General features: G+C 50.7%; 3 protein-coding genes across 17 annotated transcripts; 1 reads left to right on the top strand and 2 right to left on the bottom strand.

The window, feature by feature from the left end:
• Nucleotides 1-86: 86 nt before the first annotated feature.
• Tmem208 (transmembrane protein 208) lies at nt 87-3,554 on the bottom strand. 2 transcript variants are annotated; one of them, XR_006072187.2, is made up of 6 exons: nt 3,421-3,554; nt 2,792-2,887; nt 1,440-1,499; nt 684-846; nt 465-549; nt 87-365 (listed from the first exon to the last, which is right to left on the bottom strand). XR_006072187.2 is itself a non-coding variant. In XM_006986792.4 (6 exons), the coding sequence occupies exons 1-6, from the start codon at nt 3,424-3,426 to the stop codon at nt 228-230; spliced, it is 522 nt and encodes a 173-aa protein (XP_006986854.1). In that variant the 5' UTR covers nt 3,427-3,554; the 3' UTR covers nt 87-227. The 2 variants fall into 2 exon arrangements, 1 of the variants encoding a protein (XP_006986854.1); XM_006986792.4 differs by having other exon boundaries at nt 710-846.
• Nucleotides 3,538-21,084, top strand: LOC102912797 (Leucine-rich repeat-containing protein 29). 12 transcript variants are annotated; one of them, XM_042277558.2, is made up of 8 exons: nt 3,538-3,667; nt 6,751-6,852; nt 14,852-15,844; nt 17,205-17,420; nt 17,536-17,679; nt 17,835-18,052; nt 18,151-18,324; nt 20,543-21,069. In XM_042277558.2, the coding sequence occupies exons 1-7, from the start codon at nt 3,644-3,646 to the stop codon at nt 18,317-18,319; spliced, it is 1,866 nt and encodes a 621-aa protein (XP_042133492.1). In that variant the 5' UTR covers nt 3,538-3,643; the 3' UTR covers nt 18,320-18,324; nt 20,543-21,069. The 12 variants fall into 12 exon arrangements, with proteins under 12 accessions (XP_042133492.1, XP_076428165.1, XP_006986853.2 ...); XM_076572050.1 differs by having other exon boundaries at nt 20,615-20,741; XM_006986791.4 differs by lacking the exon at nt 20,543-21,069 and adding an exon at nt 18,422-18,714.
• Elmo3 (engulfment and cell motility 3) lies at nt 21,052-25,517 on the bottom strand. Of its 3 annotated transcripts, XM_006986789.4 has the most exons (20): nt 25,250-25,517; nt 25,074-25,114; nt 24,911-24,983; nt 24,683-24,733; nt 24,325-24,494; nt 24,133-24,232; nt 23,894-24,045; nt 23,729-23,807; nt 23,576-23,626; nt 23,372-23,494; nt 23,154-23,285; nt 22,952-23,053; nt 22,739-22,847; nt 22,494-22,630; nt 22,242-22,405; nt 22,030-22,142; nt 21,839-21,943; nt 21,648-21,730; nt 21,470-21,556; nt 21,052-21,385 (listed from the first exon to the last, which is right to left on the bottom strand). In XM_006986789.4, the coding sequence occupies exons 1-20, from the start codon at nt 25,325-25,327 to the stop codon at nt 21,173-21,175; spliced, it is 2,163 nt and encodes a 720-aa protein (XP_006986851.1). In that variant the 5' UTR covers nt 25,328-25,517; the 3' UTR covers nt 21,052-21,172. The 3 variants fall into 3 exon arrangements, with proteins under 3 accessions (XP_006986851.1, XP_042133491.1, XP_076428164.1); XM_042277557.2 differs by having other exon boundaries at nt 23,372-23,626; nt 25,250-25,506; XM_076572049.1 differs by lacking the exon at nt 24,683-24,733 and having other exon boundaries at nt 23,372-23,626; nt 25,250-25,464.
• Nucleotides 25,518-25,621: the final 104 nt, after the last annotated feature.

Raw genomic sequence — 25,621 nt, 5'->3', positions numbered from 1 at the left:
GTCTCTGCCCAGCTAAGCCAAAAAAGAAGTATCATAGGACTAATTCTTCCTACTTACTGTATGTTATCATCCACATAGCCATTAGCCACATTCTAAACAATTTATTTAGTTATCCTATATTTCAGGCTGCTTTTGGCCCTTAAACTAGGCCCTCACTGCTCCAGGCATGGGGCCATGCAGCCTAACAGAACCAACCAGTGCCCAGCAGTCTGTGGCCACAGTGATGGCTATAACCGCTTCATCTGCCGCCGCTCCTGTCGGCGTTGGCGTTTTTCATTGTGTTCTGGTGCTGGCGCTCCGCTGTCTGCTGTGAACCAGGGGCCCAGCACATTTACCCACAAGAGGTAAAGGGCCCGGCCTGGAGCCTAGGACAGAAAGGGTAACTTGAAGCCAGTTGCAAGGCCTAGCAGGGTGGGGGTGTGTTAAGGACTTTCTTGGGAGGCCCAGCCCTCCAGTCCACGTACCAGAAGCCAGAAGGACCAGATGTAGAGGGAGAAGCAACTGAGGACCTGCACAATGGCTGTCAGGAGGATCACGTCTTTAAGGTGCCTGTGGACAAAAGGAAGGCTGCCAAGGGTAGTAGACCGGCCCGAGGCCTGCCCCCTTCCATACTGTTCAAGCTGAAAGTAGTTGGGAGTCTTGGGCTGTGTGGGCCCCAGCGCCCCAGCCCTGGGGCCGCTCACCTGGGCTGGCGATGGGGGACACTCACTCTGCCATGCCCTGCTCCATGTTGAGGTCCATGCCACCATCCATCAAGGACCCATCCTCGGAGAAGGCTGCCCGAGCCATCGAGCTCATAGAGTGGTAACTGGCCCCATATACTGCCAAACTAAAGCCTAGGGCCAACTGCAGAACGAGAAAAAGAGTATCAAAAGCTGCTCGGCACTGACCCTGTACACTCACTTCCAGGATGGGGATATGTTGTTTTAACTCCAGCACAGTGGCTGCGCCTTAAATCTGCTATTTCAGCCAGCAACTGCAACTCGGCAGTGACTGGCCTGCTTCTCTAGCAGCAGCCTGGCCACTCGGGTCACAGCCTGGCGGGAAGTCTGTTCCCACAGGCGCCAGCCAGCTCTGCCTCTGCCACTAAAGGTAGCTTTAACTAAATCTCTATTCTAATTATAAATAAAACTCAAGAGTCAAAGGCTGGGGTGAAAACCTGCTAGCTCAGAGGCTGAGTAGCAACTAGCTAACCTCTCCTTGCTGACATCTCCCAGAGAGCCTCCTTCAGCTCTGCCAAACAAACAAAGCCACACCACTACAAATCCCTCCCTCCCTACTTCTGGTGCCTCTCTCTCTCCCTCTGATGCTCTATGATTACTTCCTGTCAACTAGTTGCTAACTCAGCCTCCTGACCCAAGGTTAATTTTATTGAATTAACGCAGATGCGCACTTGGGTTTCACAGTGTGACTGAATATCCCCCAACAAGGATACTTACCCAGGCCCCAAATGAGGCGGATGAATAGAAGAAAACCAAGGTCACAAGGCAGTATATGGCCTATGAGCAAACACAGGATCAGGCTGGAATTGACAGCTACCCCCAAATTACTGGCTTTCCTCAACCCTGACTAAGAATTGGGCTAGACTAGGAGGACGAAACCAAGCGGTAGAAGGGCCCTGCTTCCTGAGTCAGACAACTCTTAACCCGAGTCAGTCCAGGAAAGAAGCCTTAGTGTAGTGTGAGGACAGCCAGACTCAGCTGGGACTCATTGCTTCATTTCATTTTGGGCTTTTTCCCCTTCATTTCTTCATTTTGTTTCTAATTCTAGTTCACACTTCCTCTGTGCCTGGCACCTTTTTTTTTTTGTGTTTGTTTGTTTTTGAGGTAGGGTTTCTCTGTGTAACAGCTCTGGCTGCCCTGGAACTCACTCTAGACCACGATAGCCTCAAACTCACAGAGATCCACCTTGCCCTGCCTCCCAAGTGCTGGGATTAAAGGTGTGCGCCACCACCGACCAGTACCTGGCTACTTTTTAAAAAATGTTTTGCCGGGCGGTGGTGGCGCACGCCTTTAATCCCAGCACTCGGGAGGCAGAGCCAGGTGGATCTCTGTGAGTTCGAGGCCAGCCTGGACTACCAAGTGAGTCCCACGAAAGGCGCAAAGCTACACAGAGAAACCCTGTCTCGAAAAACCAGAAAAAAAAAAAAAAAAAATGTTTTAAAATATATTTTATGCATCTAGTGTTTTGCCTGTATGTATGTGCGCCACATGTCTGCTTGTGTGCCTGGTACCACAGAGGTCAGAAGAGGGCACTGGATCCTCTGGAGCAGATGGCTGTAAACTACCATGTGGGTGCTAGGAATGGAACCCAGGTCCTCTCTCTTAACCACTCAGCTCTGGATACTGGGGTGGTGGGGGGGCAGGCAGTGCTGGTGATCAAACATAGGCAAGGGCTCTACCACTGAGCTACACTTTCTGTTTTCACTTCTCTTTCCTTGAGACTGGAGTCTTGCTTTGTTGCTCAGGTTATCCTTGAACCCTCTAGCCTCAGTCTTTCAAGTAGCTAGAATTACAGTTATGTATCACTATGACTGGCTTCTCTCATCCCTCCCCCCTCTTTCTGAGATGGGGTTTCTATGTAGACCAAAGCAAACGTCAAGCTTCCCGTCCTCCTGCCTCAGCCTACCTCGTGTGAGGATTACAGGCTTGTGCTTTCACGCCTAGCTTTTCGTTTCTTTACAACATTCTCTTTTGGAACCTTGGCTGTCCTCACCAGCACTCCTAATCAGAGAGCCCTGAGGACACTGGAGCTACTAAAGGGCACAGAAAACACGAGGCAGGCAACTTACATTGGCTCCCAGTATGATCCTCAGGTAAAACTTGAGAGTTTCTTTGTTCTCTTCAAATATCTGCTTCTTGCCTCTTGTACCCACTTTGCCTTTGGGCTGCAGAGGGATGATGAGATGCTGTCAGCTTTTTCGCCTCACTCCTCACACCCGCTTAGTTATCTGCGCCTCAGCGAAGTCCTCATCGTACTCTGTCAAACCTAGCAGTCCCTGAGATGACTTCCACTCTAGCCCATCCTCCCCCTACAGTCTAGACACCATCTTTACCCCCAGCTATGATCGCCCAATGCTGAAATAACCCAAACTACATTCATGCCTTCTTTGGCTCTCCTGGTAAGGTTCAGGTTTGGACTAAGGACCTCTCCGAAGGGACTCCAGGGGAACTTAATGGCGTCCCTCTCCAGCTTATGGGGGTGGGGGGGTAGTTCAGATCTGGAACTACAACTGCGCCCCCCCCCCCCGACTCCTACACTAGTTCTGTATATTCCTGCGCCACTACTCGCCCCGCAACCCACTCGCTCTACCACAGTCCATTGGACGGCGCCCCTCTCTGGCCCAGTGCCTTATGTTTTCACTTTCCCAACACCAGGAAAGCTTGCCGGTGCGGGCCCCGCCCTCCCCATCCTTCTTACCGCCATAGTGCGAAGCAAATACCCAGCCACGGAAACAAGGGCGAGTAACTGGAACTGCAGTCAGTAGACACCACATCGGCAGCCCATGCACTTCCGGTACAGACCGAAGTCGTCAGGATTCTGGACGGAAGTGGATTCCATTTCCTTCCCAGGCCCCGCCCAGGGGTGATGGGACTACACTTCCCAGAAAGCCTTGCGTGGGGGCGGAGACGGCAGAGAGGCGATGGCGGACTCACTGCCCCTGGAGGTGAGAGGAAGCGGTCCTCAGGCCTGGGTCGGGGACAGGCCCCGCCTTCGGGGTCCCGAGCTTTGGGGCAGGGCTGTCTGACAGCTCGCCCGGCACCTCCCGCCAGGCGGAAACGAGCCGCCCGGCGAATCCCAGGACCTGCAAACTCTGGGTAACAGCCCGCTTTGGGGCCACTTCGACCCCTTCGGGTGGGATACCATCCTCTCCTTACCCGTTGGCCCCAGAAGATGACTACTCTGTCCCCTCAGGAGGACAGACTCTCTAACCATCTCCTTCCCTTGAGATGGCCGTTGCCTCCCGCTCAGTTCTAGAAGATGTCCGCTCCACCGTCCCTGAAGGGTAATCAATTTTATCCCGGTTGGCCCCTCGGAATGGTCGCTGCGTTTCCCCCGCCCCTCCCCCACCGTCCTCGCAGTTGGAAATAGACTGCTCCCTCCCCGTCAGTTCTGGGGACAGCAGCCAAGGTCTTTAATCTAAGACATGCCCGCTACCTCCCCAGTGATGGCTGCCCCAGTATTTTTCACCCCGTGGGATGTTCCGTTAGTCAGAGGCAAGAGTACTCTGCTCTCATGGGCAAGGAGATACAGATACAGCCTTTGTGTCTAGTATCTTTTTTGAAATGGCCTCTCAATTTGTTTTTTTTCCTGGGAGTTGGCAGCCCCCTCCCATTAACCCAGAAAGGCCACTTTCCCATGAGTCCTAGAATGCACCCTCTCCTTAGCATAAATAGAACCTGCAATGACATCCTATTCCCTTTTGGCCCCAGAGGTTATCCTCATTCCTGTAAATCCAGTAGTAGTCCCTTGGGGTGGGTTCCTGGGATGACCACTCCACCATTGTCTCTACCTCTCTTAATACCAGAGAGGCTACTCCATTCTTAGCTTACTGAATTATGACCCTTCCCATGAAGACATGTTTCCCTTTCTCTTTGCTCCCATGGCTTATCATCCCAGAAGATAGGGCAGCCACTCTCTTAGCCCAGTCTTCCCTCCTAGCCCCCTAGGGATAGGGGCTTGGTCCGTCCAGCCCCGTCAACACTTCTTCATACCTCTCCTCTCTGGTCCTAGTCCTTCTCCTCTCAGTAATAATCTGCTTCATCTCCCACCCCTTCCCTGAGCAAACCTTTGGTGAAAGTAGGGATAAAGGACTCTATTTTTAATCCAGCAGAGACTGGCTGAATTCTGCCTATGTGCTTAGCATCCGAGGAGAGAAGGAGAGAACACAATGGGCTAGTGAAGTCACTGCAGAAGGACTTCCCAGAAAGAGCTTCACATAAGGAAAAGGAAATAGACTTGCTGTATTGGTAGGGAGGATGGACTGGGGATGTTCTGAGACCAGCAGACCCAAGCATGGAGGCTGGCGATGTTGACCCAGGAGTGAGGATTTTGTTCTGAGATTATTGGGGATAAAAACGGAAGGTTTTTATCAGGGGTAGTGAAACTGGACACAACTTTTTGGAAAATTAACTCTGTGACTATATAGAACGGACTAACAAGGATGAACATAGAAACGAGGAGGCTGTAAAAGGAATCTAGGTCTAGGGGGATAAACTTTAGAGCTATTAGGATGATGAAGTTGCAGAAGTAGAAATGTTAATAATGGCCATCTGACAGCCATTTATGGACCATCTAGGTCCCTATAAGACTAATTTACATTATTGTTATTGTTATTATTTGGGGTTTTTTTTTGAGACAAGGTTTCTCTGTGTAGTTTTGGTGCCTGTCCTGGATCTCACTCTTTAGACCAGGCTGGCCTCGAACTCATAGATCCATTTGCCTCTGCCTCCCAAGTGCTGGGATTAAAGGCATGCGCCACTGCCACCCGGCTAGATTATTTTTAATGTCTTCATTTTTCATACGTATAGAAACTGAAGCTCAGAGAAGTCACATACTTTGGAGCTATTCACCTGGAAAGTAGTAGAGCTAGGATTTGATGAGTCTGAGTTAGCCTTGCCTGAAACTTCAGTTTTGTGAGTAAAGAATGGAAGATCACTAGTCCAAGTATCACTAGGAACCTCAGATTGGGAGTACAGTTGGCAGTAAGAGGTAAAGTTGGACTGAGGGCAAAAATAGCAATTTGGGTTGAGATTAGGTTGAGAACTATTTGAGTGTAGGACCCTGTAGACAATTGGCAGTATGAGACTAATGCTTGGTTAACCTGACAACCTAAAGCTATTACATTGTTGACTGTTCTTGTACAAGTAAACAGAAAATCAAAAGATTGAACCTTGGGAGTCATGGGGAATGCATGGGGACACTTAGCATGGTAAAGGCCTAGAAAACCTTGCCATAGGACTTGAGGAGGGAAGACTCTAAAAGAAAAGGACAGTTAATAGGAGATTGTTCCTGCCTCCCAAGTGGCCCCTTTCTTAGTCCTAGATAGAGCCACCAACCTCACCACCTATAGACTCATAGAGCACAGTGAGAGGGAAGAGCAGTGTCTCCCAAACTTGCTGTGCTGTCCTACCTTAACAGCTAGCTGAGAAAACAAACTGATAATAGAGAAGATGGGAAAAGAATAGGGGGTCCCAAAGCCAGGCATCATGGCTCACACTCACAATTCTATCACATGGGATATAATTCTACTAAGGCAGGAGAATGGCTGTGTGTAAGTCTGGGTACAGAGTGAGTTCCAGGACAGCCTGGGGTACATAGTGAAACCCTATCTAAATGAGAAAAAAAAAAAAGAGTAGCATTTGACTTATGTTCTAGATCTATGGAAAGTGCTATGATTTGTAACTTCTCACAAGAACCTATTTAAATCTCAGTTGCCATTTCACAGACAAAAGCAAGGCTCAAGGAAGTCAGCTAGCCAAGTGGAAACTTGGACTAGGTTTCTCTGGCCCCAGTGCCAGACCGTTTCTACCAAACTGGGCATGAATTTGGCTGCTTCTTACTTGGTACAAACCTGAACTCAGAAGTGGCTCATGTTAGGTCCATTCTGAGGAGATATGCCTGGAGGCTGGAGAAGGGAAGCATGAAGCTTTCATGAAGCTTTGGGTCCAAGATGGACTAGAAGCCAATGCTCCGATGCCCTCAGACCCAGTTCTAACAGCCCCCAAACACCTTATCTTTTTCCCTCAGATGCTCACATATATCCTGAGCTTCCTACCTCTGTCAGATCAGAAAGAGGCATCCCTTGTGAGTCGGGCTTGGTACTGTGCAGCCCAGAATGCCCTTCGAGAGGTAAGGTACCCACCTCACTTGATTCATTCTGAGTTGTCCCTCACTTCAACTTGCTCATGGCCTTGTTTATGCATCATCTATCCATCCATCCATCCATCCATCCATCCATATATACTCATACATTAATACATACAAGTCTTGGGGTTCAGAGCTTGGGCTATATAGGTGAATAAAACCTAGTCCCCCTAAGAAGCACATTGTCCAATGAAGGAAAAAGACAGTTAGCATGAATAATTGTGATGCTGTGTGTTCAGTACCATAGCACTCAAGTAAAAGGTGAAACAAAGATAAGGGTATCCAAACAAGATCATCCAGTAGCATCAGGGAAGGCCTGAGAGAATAGGATGAGAGTACATGTTGGTCGTCTAGACCTGGCATCAAGGTGTGGAAGTTCTGACAACAGTCACACAAATTCCAAATAACTGGATTGAGTTTTATGTGGGGGATGGTAGGAGAGGAAACCAGAATGTGGCCAAGATTGCAAGGTGGCAGATGTGCCAGGTAGCAGAGCTTGGGCTTCTTCCAGTTACTGTTGTGGGGCCTTTAAGAAATGTGAAGGCAGGGCTGGAGAGATGGCTCAGCAGTTAAGAGCACTGACTGCTCTTCCGGAGGTCCTGAGTTCAATTCCCAGCAACAACATGGTGGCTCATACCCATCTATAATGAGATCTGTTGCCCTCTTCTGGTATGCAGGCAGAATACTGTATATATAATAAATTAAAAAAGAAGAAGAAGGAAAGACAGGGCTGGAGAGATGGCTCAGTGTATAAGAGCACTGACTGTTCTTCCAGGGGACCTGGGTTCAATTCCAGTACCCACATAGCAGCTCACAACTGTCTGTAACTCTGGTACTGGGGTACTAAAACACCAATGTATATATAAAATAAATAAGTTATTTAAAAAAAGAGAGAGAAGGGAAGAAATGTGAAGGCAGACAAGAGACTGTGTGATGTGGACTCCAAAGTAGACTAGAGGGGTGAGACTGAGTATGGGGAGGCAGCCCAGCCAGGAGGGGAATGCAGACACCTGTACTATTGAAAGACAATGGTCTTCTGTTAATTTTGATTTAATTATCAGTGAGATTAAAGTTTTTTTTCCTCATTAGCAGTTTTGTCCTTTATCCACTTAACTGGTAGGGTCTTAGTAATTTGCTTTCCCATTTTATGAGCTTTTTATATATTAAAGATTAATTTTTATATATTTGTTAAAATATATTTCTCATATGTTTGCCCTTTCATTTTATTTGTAGATAGCTGTTTTATTTATGAGATGTTGTTGATTATTTTCTTTTTCTTTCTTCCATGGTTTTTAAAGATCCCTTGCCCTCCAGAGATTTCATCAGTGCATACTTGTATTTTTATTCTTTTAAAAAATACAACTGATTTCTAGAGTAGTGATTGGCTCAACAAAAATAAATTACTTCTGTTTTATGGTTTTAATGTTTTGTTTTCTTTCTTTTTTTTTTAGTTTAAATTTTTTTTGGACAGGGTCTTACAATGTAGCCCAGGTTAGCCATGAACCACTAGCCTTAGCCTTCTAAGTGCTTAGATTATAGGCATGAGCCACCACACCCTGATTGGCTTTAACTTTTATCAGTGAGAAGTGTGTTTTATTTATGAAACTTATTTTAATTTATATGATAAAGTATGGAGCTGATCTGTTTGCTTTTCAAATAGCTCCTACATCATTTCTATCTAATCTTCTCTGTTAGGTTAGAAACCCCTCTGTTACATATCAAATGTATACGTGTAAGTAGAGTCTGTTGTTGGATTATCTATCTGGTATCATGGATCTTAATGTCAAAAGGAATTGTATTTTGGACTTGTTGAAAAATTTAGAATGAAAAATTTAGAGTATGAGATATCCAGTTGCCAAAATTCAGTTGATAATTGAATGTCTATGTGAGAAATTCAAGAGAAAGGTATGGGTAATAAATATAGACTCAGATGTAATTAAAGAATGAGTAGGGCAGGAAGTGTAGCTCAGTGGTAGAGTACTTGACTAGAATGTATCATGCCCTGGGTTTGATCCCCAGAACTGAAGAAAACAATGGATGGAAGTAAAGCCCCAAATCTGAGTAACTCCATGTAAGGGAAAAGTGTAACAAACAGAGGAATAGGAGACCAAGACTGGAGAGCATTTAAAACACCAAGTGGATGATTAATGATTTAAAATCCCATAGGGACTGGCAAAATAAAGAACAAATAGTGCTCATAATATATGTTATGCTGTTGAATGTGGTGGCACCTGCCTGTAATCCTAGCACTTGGAAGGAGAGACAGGAAGGTCAGGAGTTCAAGGTGCATTACCATGCTTGGCTGGGATACAATTCGATATATCGAGGAAATAGAGTGGAAGAGACATGTGGGTGTTAAGAGTGAGGGTAACTTGATCAAGGGTGGTAAGAGTTTAGGAGGCCCAGCAGATTTGGGGATAGATGGTGGATTCAGAATTGGATATTTTGTATCAGGGTTTCCAGAGGTTCATGAAGCAGTTGATCTCTAATATGGTTGAGGAAAACAATATGGATCAGAAAGTAGCTGGGACCAGGCCTGGTAGCACATGTCTGTGATCTCAGCCCTTGGTAGACTTAAGCAGAAAAATTGCAAGTTAGAGTTCAACCTGGGTAAGATTCTGTTTCACAAAACAACAAAAAGAAAAGATAGGACTGGAGAGATGATTCAGTAGAGTGGCTAAGAGTGCTGGCTGTGAAAAAAAAAATCCCTAGCACCTACGTTACCCTCTCCTGTAACCCCATTGCTGTGGCAGGCAGAGACAAGAGAATCGATGGGGTTTGCTGGCTGCTAGCCTAGCTCCAGGTTCAGTGAGAGACCCTGTCTCAGGGGAATAAGGCAAAGAGTGATAGAGCAGGACATTTAGTGTCCTCCTCTGGCTTCCACATGTACCCCTGCTCCACACTCATACAGCACATGCTCCCATACCAAAGACCCTATTGCCCCATAGGGTGAAGTATAGTGTGACAGAGAGCTCATGGAAGAGGACAGAGACTGTCCATGTGTATGTGTTATTAGGCAGAACAAGGCAGGGAGAACCTATTCATCTATGGTCTGGGTCTGTCTTTTGATAACTCCAGAGAGACCAATGAAAAACAGGCTAAAAGGCAAGAGGAGACCCAGGGGGCACATTGGAAGTAACACAAGGTTAATGGCTACAGCCTTTCCCTAGCAGGTGGCATGGTAAAGAGGACACTGTGAAAGGCTAAAGAGAAGCTCCTACATGGTAGTGACTTGCTGGAGGAGAACTGGGACCAGGAATGAGTGATTCTGGCAGGAAGGAGGGGAACTAAATGGCCCAACATTGAGTGTCTCCTCATACTTCCTGGGGGAAAACTGGAAAGAGAAAATTTGGAGATGAGAAAAGGTGCTGTAGCATTAGGAGACTGAGGCAGGAGGATTGCTGTGATCACAAGGCCATCTTGGGCTACATAGTGAATTCAAGGCCAGCTTGAACTACATAACTAGACCCTTTCCCCAAAAACCAAACCCCAAATCTATTGTTCGTAGCCTCTGAGGAAGGACCAATGGAAAGACAAAAACAGCAGAATTCCCAGGAGATGAGGTGAGGAAAGCTCAGCAAGCCAGAAGAAAGGACTGTCTGAACCAAAGACTAGGAGTCAGAGGTAGGGTTCTGTCAGGAGCCAGCTAGCAAGCAGGAACGGACTTCCCACCTGATGGCTTTGGCTGCTTTTTGAAGAACAGTCCATTTCTTTCTTTTTCCCTTCCTTCCTTCCTTCCTTCCTTCCTTCCTTCCTCCCTCCCTCCCTCCCTCCCTCCCTCCCTCCCTCCCTCCCTCCCTTCCTTCCTTCTTTCCTTTCTCTCATTCTCTCTCTCTCTCTCTCTCTCTCTCTCTCTCTCTCTCTCTCTCTCTCTCTCTTCTCTCGCTCTCTCGCTCTCTCGCTCTCTTTGTTTTTTTGTGTTTTGTTTTGTTTTTCCAGACAGGGTTTCTTTGTGTAACAGCCTTGGCTGTCCTGGAACTCACCTTGTAGAACAGATTGGCCTCAAACTCACAGAGATCCACTTGCCTCTGCCTCTTGAGTGCTGGGATTAAAGATGTGCACCCATTTCTAAGAAGGCTAGGTGCAGAAAAGCTTTTGCAGCAGGCTCAGAGCAGGAGAAAATGGTGGGTTAGGCGAGAAGGGAGGAAGTGGGATAGGGAAGGCCATGGCTTCTTCAGCAGTATTCTGTTATCTCCAGCACAGACTGCAAGTAGGCAGCTGGTTTGTTATCTAGGAGTAGGCAGGAAGAGTGGGCACAGCAGTGTGGGGGAGGAAGACTACAAGCCCTCAGGAGAGAGCAGGCTCATAGAGACCTTGGAGGAAGAAGCGGGCAGAGGGAGTGGCCAGGCTCCTGGGGATGAGTGAGAGGGGATAGGAGGAGCAAGGAGGGAAGGAGGAGAAGGCTGGGGTCTGTGGCTGAGACCCTGCTGTAGAGCTGGCATGCTGCAGCTAACTGGGAACTCCAGGTCCCATTGACACAGTCCCTGCTAGGGTGAGAATGGTGGAAGGCCAAGCTATAGGTACACAGGCATCTAGGGTCTTGCCCCGACTTCACCGTTTTTTACACCCCAGAGAGCAGTCTCCAGAGCCTGTCCTCTAAGGCTCAGGGTAGGCAGATGGAGCAGGAGGCAGTGTCACCAGCCACTGGTACTATGGAAGATAGTTGTCAGCTAAGGCAAAGCTGGAACTGAGTCTCCCCACGCCAGGCTAGGACACCTGGGCTCTGTGACTTCTGAAAGGCAGTGCCCCCACATGCTTCCAAGTTCTGCCTAGTGCCCTGCACGTCCTGGGTGGCCACCATTGGATTGGTCGCTGTGGAGCAGTTCAGATTCTTTCCACTGCTGTCTTCCTGTCCAAAGTATTTAACTCTCCCCAGAGACCAGTACCTCTGAGCACCAGAGTTGTATTTCACTGCAGTTTTCTGAAAGGAAAGCAAGTGCCTTGGCTTTTGGATCTCAGTACTAAGCAGCAGGAACACTTCTCTCTTTGAGGCTCTCCAAGCCTGTGCACAAGCCTGTGGTCTCACTGTGAGACTTCACTAGGCACTGAAAAGCCCCGACCTCCTACAGTCAAGGGGCAGCTGTCGTTTTCAGAAGTGGGTACTAAAGTGACAGCAGTTGCTCCTAAGATGCCAACAGGGGACAGGAGACCAAGGGCATCTGTGGGTGGAGTGGCTGAAGCTGGAGCAGGTACCCTTCCAGTCCTCCCTCAAGCCTCCAAAAGCAGTTTCTTAGGGCCTGGAAAAGGCCAAAGTCCAGAACCCAAGAGCCCTACTCGCATCTGTCCCTCAAAAAAGTAAATATTCTTCTACATTAAAAAAAAATGTAAAAGACTGCCCTTTGGCCCCTGCAATTCCATCCAGCTGACCTCAGGAGCAGGTTGACCATTGTGTAAAGGGTTCAAGGCTGGCATGGCTAACACTGACAATAGTCAGGGGCCACTGGAGATGTGGCTCAGTTGGTTGAATACTTGCCTAGCCTGTACTCAGCCCTGGGCTTGATTCCCAGTATTACATAAAATTAATAGTAGTGATGCATGCCTGTAACCCAGCACTTGGGAGGAAATCTAATCAGAAGTTCAAGGTCATCTCCTGATATATAGCAACTTTAGGGACAGCCTGAGCTGTGTAAGACCTTGTCTCAAACAAACGGGGGGGGGGGGGAGCGGGGGCGGGTATGGTCTCAAGTCTCTGCCCAGTAGCTGGAAATTCTGTGGGCTGGACCCTGCTTATTTGTCTTGTGGCTGCCAACTGTGGACAGCACCCTACGGTGATTGCCAGTGCCTTCTCTTGGCTGTGTGTCTGCCTTGTTCACAGAGAGGTAGTGGGAAATGGAAGAACATTCCTGGCTGCTCAGGCTCCCAGGAAGGGAAGGAAGCTAAGCTCCTTTGTGCTTGTAGCTGTTAGCACAGAGGCCCTGCGGCTCTTAGGCTCCTAAGCTACATGAGTGGTGGGGGCGGGCGCTGCCTGGGCAACTGAGCTGCTCACAGCTCCTCCAGCTCCAGTTGATTCAGCATCCGACTGATCCACATGGTGTGCAGGGCTTCTCAGTGGCTGGAGGCTGCTTCGCTTTTCTCTCTACAGCCTTCCTTCTCAGGTCGTTTGATCTCTTTCCCCAGCCCTTCACACTGGGAACTTCCCCCAGCTCTCCTTAAACCCGAGAGAGGAACCTAGGCCCTTGGGAGTCTCCACTAGTCTATAGCGAGGGGATCTGATAGGGACCTGTGGTGAGTGCTCCTCTTGCAGGGACCAGGGAACAACCACAGTCTAGAAGTGGGATCAGGAAGAGGATCACAGGGATTCCTGTGAGAGAGACCATGAGATGGTCTCTGTTTCTTTTTTTGAGACAGGGTTTCATGTAGCTCAGCCTGGTCTCAAACTTGCTATATAGCCAAAAATGTCCTAGAACTTCTGATCCTCCTGCTTCTACCCCTCAAATACTGGTTTCTGTAATACCAGGCATCGAACCTAGGACTTTGTGCTAGACAGCCAACTACTCTACTAATTGAGCTTCTCAATTCTCAGCTCCCCAGTTTTGCCTCTTAACCCATCCTCCTCCCCACCATAACAGTCATAGTGGCTGTTTCTGCTGAGAAAGAAGCCAGGCTGTCTCCCCCATTGGTAGGGATGGGTTATGTGTTGGTTGGGAGGATAGTGCCTCTATGATTTTGCAGGATTGCCTGCTGCATGTCAGGGCTGCCTTTTTCATGCCCTGTTGGTGCTATCCTGAGGGAAACAGAGAACAGGGTACTTTTGTTGTTGCTGACAAAGGTAAGTGTTTTCTAGAACTCAGCTTTCTTGCATCAGATCCATGTTGATGGTAAAACTAAAGCCTTCTTTAAGAACCACTTTCCTGCTACCTAGGCAACAGGTAGGGCAATTGGACTAGGTGATTTTTTTTTTTTGAAGCTCTAACTGGGCTACACACATGCTAGGTAAGCACCCTACTACTGAGCTGCATCCCTGATCTAGTGGACAGGATTTGGGGAGTCCCATGTCAGCTTCCCCGCTACAGATCTATTCCATACAGATTAGACTGACTTCCCCTAAACTCCTTTTGGCATGAGATCAGGGAAGGTTCTATGAAAATATTTCCCTTAGTTTCTCCCAAACTGCTGCCCAAGCCATCATATTGCCACAGCTTAAACCTGAGCTTGACTCCTGAGTTGCACCCCTACTCCAACCAACGTGAACTGCTCTCCCAAGCAAGTTCAGCTTAACTTCCTTGGTTTCTCTGGGATTTATATTAGGTCCTGCCACCTGCAGAGATGTGATACAGGTGTTCTAGGCATGTGTTAGAATAAACACACACACACACACACACACACTTCTGCTCACACATTTTTTTGCAAATATTCATGTGCTTGAGCACTCAGGCCTCCAGGGGACTAGACCTTGGTGTTTGTTCCAGCCCTCTGGTACCTGGCCCACAAGAAGCTGAGTGACACCTGCTTCACTTCTACCTTCCAGTCCTCGAAGCCCTCTCTAGGAAGTTGGGGCAGTCAGCTGCTTAGCTAGTGTCGAGGTCCTGGCTGGGCCAGCAGATCTCAAGACCTGAGACTGCAAAAGATCGTGGTCCAGCCTTCTTTGTTCTCCCACCCCACAGAGGCGTCAGTGGTGTCCCATAGGCCACAGCCCTCCTGTGCTCAGTTTGCTAACTCCCCACGCTATCCTTGCCCCTCTGTGGTATCTAGATTGTCCTCCACTCACCTTCCTGATGGCCCAATAGTCATTTCCTCCCAAATCCAGCATGGTTTGCCTTCCTGCTTCCCACTTTGTTTCTCTTCCCAGCTCCCACTTCCTGCCTACACCCTCCTCAGCTACACATATCACACACACACACACACAATACACACACACACACACACACACACACACACACACACACACAATACACACACGGATGGGTGCTCATTGTAAAAGGGCCTTTCTTAACTGGCTTCAACCTCTGAGAAATCTAACCTCAGACCTGCTGCTACCCTATAGACAAATGTGCGGTACAACATTCCTGTGTCCTCTGCCTCACTCTCGGCCATCAAGAACTTGGGCCTCAGGGGCATTTCACACATCAGCTTGACCAATCTGGATGGCTCACCAGCTTCGCACCAGGTACTGCAGTCTGTTGCTTACCACTTAGGCCCACACCTGGAGAGCCTGTGCCTGGGTGGGGGCAGCCCCACAGAGGCATCCTTCTTGGCCCTGATCCTGGGATGCCCAGTCCTGCGTACCCTTGATCTCAGCGGCTGCAACAGTCTTTTCACATCAGGCACTCTGCTGGCTCAGCCTGAGACAGCGCAGTGTGTCCGAAAGGCATTGAGTGGCCTCCGTGATCTTAACCTGGCTTGCCTGCGTGACCTGACCGACCTCAGCTTCAACCATCTCAGTGGTTGTTTCCCTAGCCTGGAGCGCCTCTCCTTGGCCTACTGCCATCTTACCTTTGAGTTAGGCCCAACCTGGGGCTCCATTACCCCGCAGGTTTCCTCTCCCTCCCAGCTTTCCTTCCACAACCTGCTTCAGTTCGTCAAAGAGCGAGCTGGTAGGCTGCGTGCCCTAGACCTTAGTGGTACTGGCTTGCCACCTGAGGCCCTACAAGCCCTGGGCCAAGTGACTGGATTGCAGCTGGAGGAGCTGAGCCTACACAGCTGTAGAGACCTCTCCTCAGAGGCTGTGGCCACCCTGTGCCACCAGCAGCCTGGTATTACTTCCCTGGACCTCAGTGGCTGCTCAGAGCTGACCGACAGGGCACTCTTGGCTGTGAGCCGAGGCCTCCAACACCTGCGGCACTTGAGTCTGAGGAAGCTGCAGCGGCTGACTGATGCGGGTTGTGCAGCTCTGGGGGCCCTGCAGGAACTGCAGAGCCTGGACATGGCTGAGTGCTGTCTTGTCAGCGGTCGGGAACTGGCCAAGGTCCTAGGCTCAGTTCACAGAGCTCCACTTGCACTGACTTCTCTCAGGCTGGCTTACTGCTCCTCACTGAAGGTGAGTTACTTTCCCTCCCTTCCTTTCCAGGGCCCCTGGGGCAGCTGGGCCTGTGGCCTCAGAGGCGCTAACCAGTGTATGTGTCCCAGGGTTAGTAGTTAGACACGAATTTGGGATGTGGTCTGAAAGGTAACAGCAGCTTAGATAGATAATGTGGTGGCACATGCCTCTACTGTCCTCACTGGCCTGTCTCTACACTGTATGTGAGTTCTGGAAGGAGGAAGCCCAAAGAGATAGAAAATGGTGATAGAAAATGTGACAGAGGCGATGGTGGTGGCGCACGCCTTTAATCCTTAACAGCACTCACTTGGGAGGCAGAGGCAGGCGGATCTCTGTGAGTTAGAGGTCAGCCTGGTCTACAAAGCGAGTTCCAAGACAGCCAGGGCAACACTGTCGTGAATAACCAAAACCAAAAATAAATAAAGAAAGAAAAGAAAAGAAAAACAGAAAGAAAGAAAGAAAACTTGACAGGCATGGTAGCATACACCTTTTATCTCAGAGGCAGGCAGCTCTCTGAATTCAAGACCAGCCTGGTCTACAGAGTGACCAGGCTACACAGAGAAACCCTGTCTGGGAAAAAAAATCAAAAACCAATAGGAGGTTTTGTATTGTATGGCACTGAAGAAGATATTCAGTAGGCAGGGCCTTGGGGTGGGTCAGTTGGGAGCGTTACGGTCACCTCTTGGCTGAAGTCAAACCCTTCATAGGGCCCAGTATTGCCCATATGGGTGGCATTCATTTCTGACAGTGTCAGCTGGTCCCTTTTTGTGGGTTATCCCTTTAACCTCTTACTATGACAAGAGCATTCCAAACCTAAGACTTATCTCCGCTTCATTTCACGGCAAGCACTCCTCCCTAACAACTCCTTGGCCACCAGTGTCTCTTAGCTGCTTTACCAGTCCTCAAGCCCCACAGCTCCCTCTGAATCTACACACCCAGATTGTGCGCTCTGCTTTTAGCTCCTGCTGCCAACTTCTCATGGTGGTGGCATCACTGATGCTTCCTTCAGGTTCAAAATCTAGAGGAAACACATCTGATTGGTTCACCTGTCCACTCCTGGTCCAGGGGCTGTGATCAGTGTTGCCTCAGCCCATCCTTTCAAACGGGCTGAGCACAGGCATGGCAGCCACCTGAGAAATATCTAGCTACATCCGTTCTTGTACCACACACAGTCTTGGCCTTTGTGTCTTTCAGCAGCTTCATCTAGGTCTCCCACCACTCACAGCCCACCCTGTTCTCTCCAGACTTTCACGACCAACACAGGGACCATGTTGCTCTCTCTCATTAGGACCCCTGCAGATGACCCCTGCCAAGCTTAGGGGCACAAGCTGCTGCTCCTTTTCTCTTGTCCTCCTCCTAGGATGCCTCAGTGCTCTCCATGATCCCAGCACTGGGCCCAAACCTCAAAGTGCTGGACTTGTCCTCCTGTGTGGCCCTCACTAACCAGACCGTGCAGGCCATCTGTACCTACCTTGTTCACCTGTCAGTCCTGCGCCTGGCCTGGTGCAAGGAGCTCCAGGACTGGGGGCTTTTGGGGCTGAAGGAGCCAAGTGAGGAGCCTATGCTAAGTCCCCAGGTATGAGATCCTTGAAATTAGGGTGAGGTGACCTTGGTCTCTGCTGCCCTCTGCACCTCCTGAATCTTTAGCAGAACTTATGAAGAACCTGAGAAGCAGTGGTTTCTTCCCACAGCTACCCCAAGAGGTGGAAAATCAGGCCCCAGACCCTCAGGAGCCTAATTCTGAGTCACAGGGCCCCTCCCTGCTCATGCTTCAGGCCCTGCAGGAGTTGGACCTCACAGCCTGCAGCAAACTGACTGATGCCAGTTTGGCCAAGGTGTGAATAAGCTGAGGACATTGGGGCTGGTGCTAGGGGATTGGGCCAACCCACTTTGTTCTTGGAGTCCCTTTCTCTTTGGTTTCTGGTAGAAGCAAGGAACCTGGAAGGGGCCAGGCTCTGTGTCCCAATGCCATTCTATATCCCTATTGCAGGTGCTCCAGTTCCCTCAGCTGAGGCAGTTATCACTGAGCCTACTGCCAGCACTCACAGACATGGGCTTGGTAGCTGTGGCTAGGGGCTGTCCCAGCCTGGAGCGCTTGGCATTGAGTCACTGCAGCCACCTCAGTGATGAGGGATGGGCCCAGGCAGCCAGGTTCTGGCCAAGGCTGCAGCACCTCAACCTGTCCTGTTGCAGTCAGCTCACAGAGCAGTGAGTGTTTGATGGCCTTACATTGAGCCACAACGCACGGGCTGGGCTTGGGTCTTACACTCACTGGTTCAGGCACTCATGCTGTGGCCTCCTTGCAGAACTCTGGATACCATTGGGCAGGCATGCAAGCAGCTTCGAGTGTTGGATGTGGCCATGTGTCCTGGTATCAACGTGGCAGCCGTCAGGCACTTTCAAGCACAGCTGCCTCAGGTGACCTGCATCCAGTCCCGCTTTGTGGGAGGGGCTGACCTGACCCTGACACTTTGAGCCAGGTCAGTAACTATCCCTGAAGCTCATCTCCCTTCACCAGTATAGTGCTAGCCCGGGCCTCTGGACCTGAGTCTGCCCTAGTGCCTTCCCCTGCTCTAGAACCTTTTCTAAGACTCAGGATGGGACCATTCCACGATACTTGCAGCCCCAGTGTACCCTACAGATGGCAGCGACCTCTTTCCAGCTACATGTTGGCTGCCATGGGCCCTGCTCACAGAGGAGCTGGGCCCGATGCTGGGGAGGGCCAGACTCTGTGCCTCCTGCCAGCCTGCTACTCAGACCTAAAGCCTTTGTTCTGCCTGCTCCCAGGGGGTCTCCACCCCTCCTGAGCTTTAGCAGTCAATCCATCAACTTCACTGTAAACCAAACAAGATTAAAAATTCCAGATTTTATGTCTTCCTCTGATGTTCTCAGATTAAGGGGTCTCTCCCTTCTCCATCTCAGTTAACGCTGAGAACCTCAGATGCCCCCACACTGACTCAATTAGGTCCTGGCTTCCTCCACATAGGAGATTTTGGAGGCCTTTCCCAGCACATCCCTTCTGGACATGCCTTGCTGCAAAGGCACTGGTCCTAACCAGACTTGGGAACAACTGTTTAGCAGATTCATGTACTGTCTTGGGGTAGGGTAAGAAATAAGACAGCATCTCTGAGTAGGAGGGTCCTAAGTGGTCATATAGTCCAAGCCCTCTAAACAATGCCAGTGCCTTCTCAATAGCAGATCAGAGGTAGTCTATCCAGTGATCCTCTTGTGTGTCCCCATGCCTTGTCTGTCTGTTTATTAGTTCTAGAAGCAGCTAGTCGGTGCTGAGTACCTGCAGCCACTGTGCTTCAGGTTGGAATTCAGAAGTGCCATTGTTCTCCCAATCACCACACTCCATAGGGAGGCAAATAAGACAATAGACAGAATAGGCCGGTATGCAGGACATGTATGAACAGAGAATTAGCACCCAGGGCAAGGAACCTAGGGCAGCAATGAATTTAGAGGGTCAAGGAAGGCATGAAGGCAGTGAAAATGGCAGAAGAGGGATAGAGGTCAGATGGACAGACTGGAGCTGGTTCTGGTATGGAGGGGTATGTGTAGGCCCTGATGGGATACAGGGAGGAGGCTGGCTTGACAACAGGAACCTTGAAGACCAAATGGAAGGACTGAAACGTCTGTGCAACTTTCTAGCTTAACTCAGTACTCAACTGTGGTAACCATGGTAATAGAACAGTAGTGAGATACTGGACAATATAGGATGTGTCTTAGTTACTGTTATGTTGCTGTGGTGAGATACTATGACCAAGGCACTTATAAAGGGAGGATTTTAACTGGGGGCTTGCTTACAGTTGCAGAAGGTTAGTCCATGACCATCATGGTGGGGAACAGTAGTGAAGAGCTTGCATCCTGATCCATAGGCAGCAGTCAAAGAGAGAACTAGACTGTACCTGGTGTGGGCTTTTGAAGCCTCAAAAGCCCATTCCCAGTGCATACCTCCTCCAAGGGTACAGCTACTAATCCTTCCCAATCAGTTCCACTAACTGGGGCCAAGCATTCTGATATATGAGCCTATGGGGGTCATTTCTCATTCAAACCACCATACGGTATATGTATGAGTATGTAATCACATTAAATTTGCAGTGTTGAAGTGGCAGCTATTGAAATGATCAGAGGAACAAGACTAGAAGCCAGAAGTTAGGGGGCTATGCCAGGATGGTGGTAGCATGGACAAGTAATGAAGATACTGAGAATTGACTGTATTGGGACACTAACTGCAACTAGGACCCCTTCCCTCCCGTTTCCACCTTAAACTCAAAAGTCTGTTCTAAGTGTAGTAGCAAGGCTCTGTGTCCAATCATGGACACTCTGAAGATTGGAAGTATCGTCAGGTTTTTTGTTTTTGTTTTGCGGGGCCAAGTGTTTTGCTAGCACTTTCTCCAAAGGAAATGTCATTTAATCAATTTTAAGGCACAGCATTGATGACTAGCATGTTAAACACAGTATTTGAGGAGTAATGAATGGTATATAGAAGTTACTCAGGATAGTGGTAGCTTTCAGCCTACCCTGTGGGGCCCCTGGATTGCTGAATTATTTGTCTTAGGGGCTTGGAGGAGTTTGTGACTGTTGCCTCCAACTGGACCCACCTTGTCTCAGCACTTCTGCCCCCACAGACTCTTACTTGCCTGAGATCACCACCTTAGACGTGATCATGAGTTAGCTCGTAATTCTCTTGTGCAGATCTACCCCTCTGGAGCTGACAGCCTTCTACGCAGCTTTGCATCTCTCCCTCATGCCTCTCTCTCACCAAAGGTCTCTGCATCCCATGGAGGACAAGGGCCAGGGCCAAGCAAGGTTGGGAAATGAGGGCAGACTACCAGGAGCCTCTGAAGTGCGGCCTCCAGACAGACCCCTGTTGCTGAGGCCTAGGACTGTGTCCATTTGGGGCAATGTGTCCAGCCCTGCTGCTTCTCTTGGCAGTTGGCTGACATGCCAATCTCTTCTGTGGCTGCTACCTCAAATGACAGGTCAGCTCTCTCTTCATGTCCAGAACTGACGACGCTAAGGACTTATTTCAAGAAGGGCAATAGTCCCTACCTGTCTCCACCCAACACCAGCCTTCCAAAGGCAGTAGCTGTCCAAGTGTATGGTCTTACCTGGTGCCCTTACATCATTTACTACGTTTGAAGACATGTCCATGTTTATCAACAGGCTTAGCCCACAGGTTCAGAGCCGATTTGACACGTATCTATAAGCCAAGCCAACTTTATTTCTGCTAGAGGCTCTGCTGGTCAGGTTGTCTGTGCTTTCTTTTCATCCCTCTTTGTGGCTGCTACAGCAGCACCAGTTGTGGCCTATGGCCAACTTCAGTCAAGGCTCAGTGATGCTGAAGTCATAGCAGAAGTTAAAGTTGGTAGGGGGTGGGGGTATTGGGGGAGGCTGCTCGGGAATGGGCACATTCTCCAGTTCCAACAAGCGCAACTTGGTCTCCATGGTAAGCAGCTGTTCCAGGTCTAGCCGAGTCTGCTCACTGCCCATGGTGCTGCCCAGCAGGGCACTCAGCCCATCTGTCCACAGGTAGAACTAGGGATGGACAGGGCCCACTCTGAGTGTCTGCTTATCTGTTCCCCCTGCCCATCTGCCCAACAGCCCAGCCCAGAAACTTACATCCCGTTTGGAAGGGGCAATGAAGTTGAGGTATGCTTCTTCCTCCCCATGGTCATAGCTGATGGAGAAAGCCAACTCATAGAGGTCCTAGGAAAGTGGGAGCAAGAACACTGAGTAGGGAACAGGAGCAGGCAGACAGGAATAGGAGGGGCGAAGCCTCTGGCCCTACCGCAGTCACCTTGTTCTGCTTCCCAGAACCCTTCTCCCGGACATGGGGGCAGTCCTTGCCCATTAGGAGTGCCCTGATGTCTGCCACAGGGACTGTAGAGAGAAGATTTGGCTGACCACTGTGGCCCAAGGCTGACCCAAGATACGGGGCATCTGGGGATAGGGAGAAGAGGTGTAGTAGCCCATCCCTGCCCTCCTCACGCTGCTCAGGTAGACTCTCTAGGGCGGGTGGGTTGGCACCCTCTTCCACATCCCCGTACTGCAGCACTTTGTGGTTGGGGGACAAACAGCAGAACCACAGCTTGTCTGCCGAAAGGGAAGAGAGCAGTGATGATGAGAGGGGCCCTAAACCCTAAGACACCCCCCACAACACCTAGTGCCCATTCAGAGACCCTGGCGTCTCCGGCTGCTGATCTTGCGGAAGAGCATCCCCTCACAGAGTCGGAGCAAACGCTGCTGGCGGATCAGGCCCATGAGCTCTGGCTTCAACTTCTCCCGCAACTCCCTGGATGGAGAGTGGGAGTCATTAAGCAGGGCTGACCCGGAGCACGGTCCACAGGGCACTGGGGAGGTGGGGACTGAGACCGGAACCCTACCAACTCACAGTATAGGAGGGGCCAGAGTGCCCTCCTGGTGCAGCCGCTCTGTCTGCCGCAGCCTCAGCACTTCCCCATAGGTGAGAGCATTCACTTTGGTTCGGAAGAGCTCCAGGGAGGTGGGCTTCAGAGCCAGCGTCCGGGCTAGCTGCTCCCGAACCACCTGCATTACCTAGGACCACCGAAACTCAGTGTAGGACCTGTGTTCAGGACCCCTTTCCAGAAATGGCCCCTGGCCTTGCTGCTTCCACCCCACCCACCTTGTCAAAATCCTCCCGTGTTGCCCGCATTTCCTTCCAGGTCTTATTCAGCAGCTGGATAGCCACACAGAAGAGCTCATGGAAACTATGGTCTTGACTGAAGAACATGGGTGAGAAGTCCTGGGCTGTCTCGGAGCCTGGAGCGGGGGGGCAGGAGGGGCTCAGGGAGAAAGTGTCTACAGCCCCTGGCCCTCTCTGCCCTTCCGTCCCCTGCCCCCAAGTACATTGGATCTAGCTCAACTCACAAGGCTCCCCAACATGGAGCAGCTCACACAGCAACACTGTCAGCTGGATGCTGCTCTGGGCAAAGGGGCACTCATGCTTGTCTTCTCGGCTACTGTTCTCCAGCACGAACTAAGGCAGTGGGAATAGAGGATGGCAACAGGACTCCAGGGAGACCCTGAAGAAGTTGAGCTGCTGCTGCCATCCCCGCTTGCCCCACCCAGTCTGTTACTAACCCGACTGTATGCACTGGGCGCATGCCTGGAGAAGTAGAGCATGTTGTCCAGGGCCAGCAGGCCTGGGGGCACACGCTCCAGGTCCTGGGCTGGATTGCTGTTCTAGAGAGGGGAGCACAGGCAGCTCAGGAAGGGCCACAGTCCTAGAGTAACTGTAGCCTGGGTGGAGGCTTGGGTGGGAACTAAGGTAGGGCTCACTCACAGAGAAGCCTAGCTTTCGGAACTCCCGGACACAGAGAGAACGGCGGCGGTCAGCGCTCAGTCCTGTGCCCGAGGGCTCCCCCTCTGGTTCAAAGGCTGCCTGGCGCAGGGCCTGCAGCTGATCCCGCTGTTCCTGAAGTCAGCGGGGAGGACCATGTCAAGATCATAGATTCAAAACAAAATTCCAGGTGACCCTCCAGCCTTTGTACCTCTGTGCACCTGGCTGTAGGGGTCAAGTGGTGTCCGCATCCGTGGCTCCAGCAACCCTAGTGTAAGAGCCTGCAGCACATACAAGTGGTGAGCCATCTCATCGCCCATGGGTGCTGCACTGTGGATAATATTCTGGAAAACAGCCAGGCTTGGATAAGACTCCCTGGGAAAGGAGGACTGGGGAGCGGGTCTCCCTGGTCTGGTCCACCCTACCTTGTAGATGAACTGGCGAAGATTCCTCTGCCATAGGTAGTCAAGCATATGCTGCAGTGGGCGAGAAGGGGTTTAGATGGCTTTGCTCTTAGCTGGAACACAGCACCCACCCACTGCTGTTCTTCATTCGGTCACCCTGGACAGAACACTCACCTTCCGTTCAGCAGGGCTGGCCCCCTGCAGCAGGGCTGTCAGCAATGCCATAGCCTTGGTTTGCAGCTGCTGGTTCCTTCTGTGGCAAGAGGAGGAACAGGCTCAGCTGGACGTCGAGAGGCCAGTTCTGCACTTCCCCATTCACACTGTACCCTAGAGGCTTACACCTGCAGGTGCACCAGCAGCCTGTCCAATGGCACCTCGCTCTTCACCAGCTGGCCCAGGGCAGGGCTGCTCAAAGTCACACTCTCCAGCAGCCTGAGAGCTAAGGGTTGCACAGAGGCATCCATCAGGTTCATGTTCACGTAAGATACCACCTGCAAGGGATAGAGGGCGTCACTACCATTCACGAGGGAGGGCTAGATGCGGGCACTGCTCCACTGCCCCTGGAAGAGAACACACACCTTCCTGACAAAGGGGATGCTGAGTGTCTCCCAGGACACCACGCCGTGTTCCATGAGCTCCAAGAAAGCCCTTAGACCAAGGGCCAGCATCTCCCCTAGGCTACAGAGAACACCTGGGGATGAGTAGGATCAGACCAAGATTCCCAAGCCCTGCTATGTCACCCAGCCCACCACAGACGGCCCTGTGCTCACTCATCCCCATTTTCAATGATGGCGCTTAGTCTCTGAAGCCCATCACGGCTGATGACCTCCTGGGCAAAGGTCATGTCTGAGGCCAGCGGGACCAGGTTTTTCAGGGCTTGGTAGCACCCTTCACGACTTGTGCTCTGCAACCCACCCAGCAGCTGCTGGGCCTCCAGGTCCTAGCAGGAGCAGTAAAGAGATGAAGTGGTTAGACTAGAATGTTACTGGAACTGCAAGTGTGATGGCCTAGGTGTCCACTAGGTGGAGCACTAAGGAGCTGGGGCCTCCAGACCCGAGGCAGAAGCCACTAGGCACGCAAGCAAGGGGACCCAGCAGAGGGGGAGGAGAGGGCTGAAAGGGGCATTACTGGGGCAGTGCTGAGGCACAGGATGCTTCCATTCTTGATCTCCGTGCGGTTCTGGAGGAAACAGCAGAAAGGAGCAAAGTTAAAGAGGGCTCTGGGAAATGGTCAACCGGATCATCTGTTGTGGGGTCAGTAAAAGAACTCACATTCAGAGCAGGGAGAATAAATATATTGAATAAGCCAGGTGGGTTAGAGGGACCCTGTGCAGTGTGGGGCTGGGAGGGGGCTCACATTCTCTGTGATGTATCTCTTGTGCCCATCAGCAAACTTCAGGGCATAGCGCTCGGAGTCAGTCACGTTCCACCTGTGGGACAGGAAGCTCAGCAAGGGAAGTCCAGGGTCACCTCTCCCATCCGTCCCTGCCCTTCTCCCGCTTTTGCCCATTCCTACTTACACATCACACACCTCCTTCAGCACAGTGGCCAGGGGCTTTGCCTGCAAGTGGAGTTGTCAGTCAAGGCGCTAGTAAGGAGTTGGGATGAGGGACTCCTAAGAGGGGTGGGTTGGGCTAGCCCGAGGGAAGAGGAACGATCCAGAAGTGGGAGGGGGAGTTCGGACAGTCCCGTTGACCTGGTCTAGCTGGATAAGCTGTGGGATGGCGTCAGACTTCTGAACAGCGATCTTCACCACGTTCCTTGGGGGCGCCATAGTCCTGCCGCTGTGGCCGTCGGCACTTTGCACAACTGTGCCACCTCCCGCCGAGGGTGCACCTCGTCTGGGGCTGGGTCCTCCCTCTGTCTAAAGCCTGGCTCCGGTGGCCTGCACTCACAGCTCAGGTTACCGCTCAATCTGGCTCCAAGGCCTTCCTAAAGGAGCCTGTTAGTTCCGGGTTAATCTCAGGGGTAGGAGGGTAGGACCCAGCCTGCCCTGACCCGTTCCGCCCCACTGAGAAGGCCTGGCCCCGCCCCACGCCAAGGTGCAGCCGGTGAAGACTGGGAGGGC

The sequence above is a fragment of the Peromyscus maniculatus genome, chromosome 5 (genome assembly GCF_049852395.1).
Source record: "Peromyscus maniculatus bairdii isolate BWxNUB_F1_BW_parent chromosome 5, HU_Pman_BW_mat_3.1, whole genome shotgun sequence".
Classification (NCBI taxonomy): domain Eukaryota; kingdom Metazoa; phylum Chordata; class Mammalia; order Rodentia; family Cricetidae; genus Peromyscus; species Peromyscus maniculatus.
This window is presented reverse-complemented; position numbering and strand designations above follow the sequence as displayed.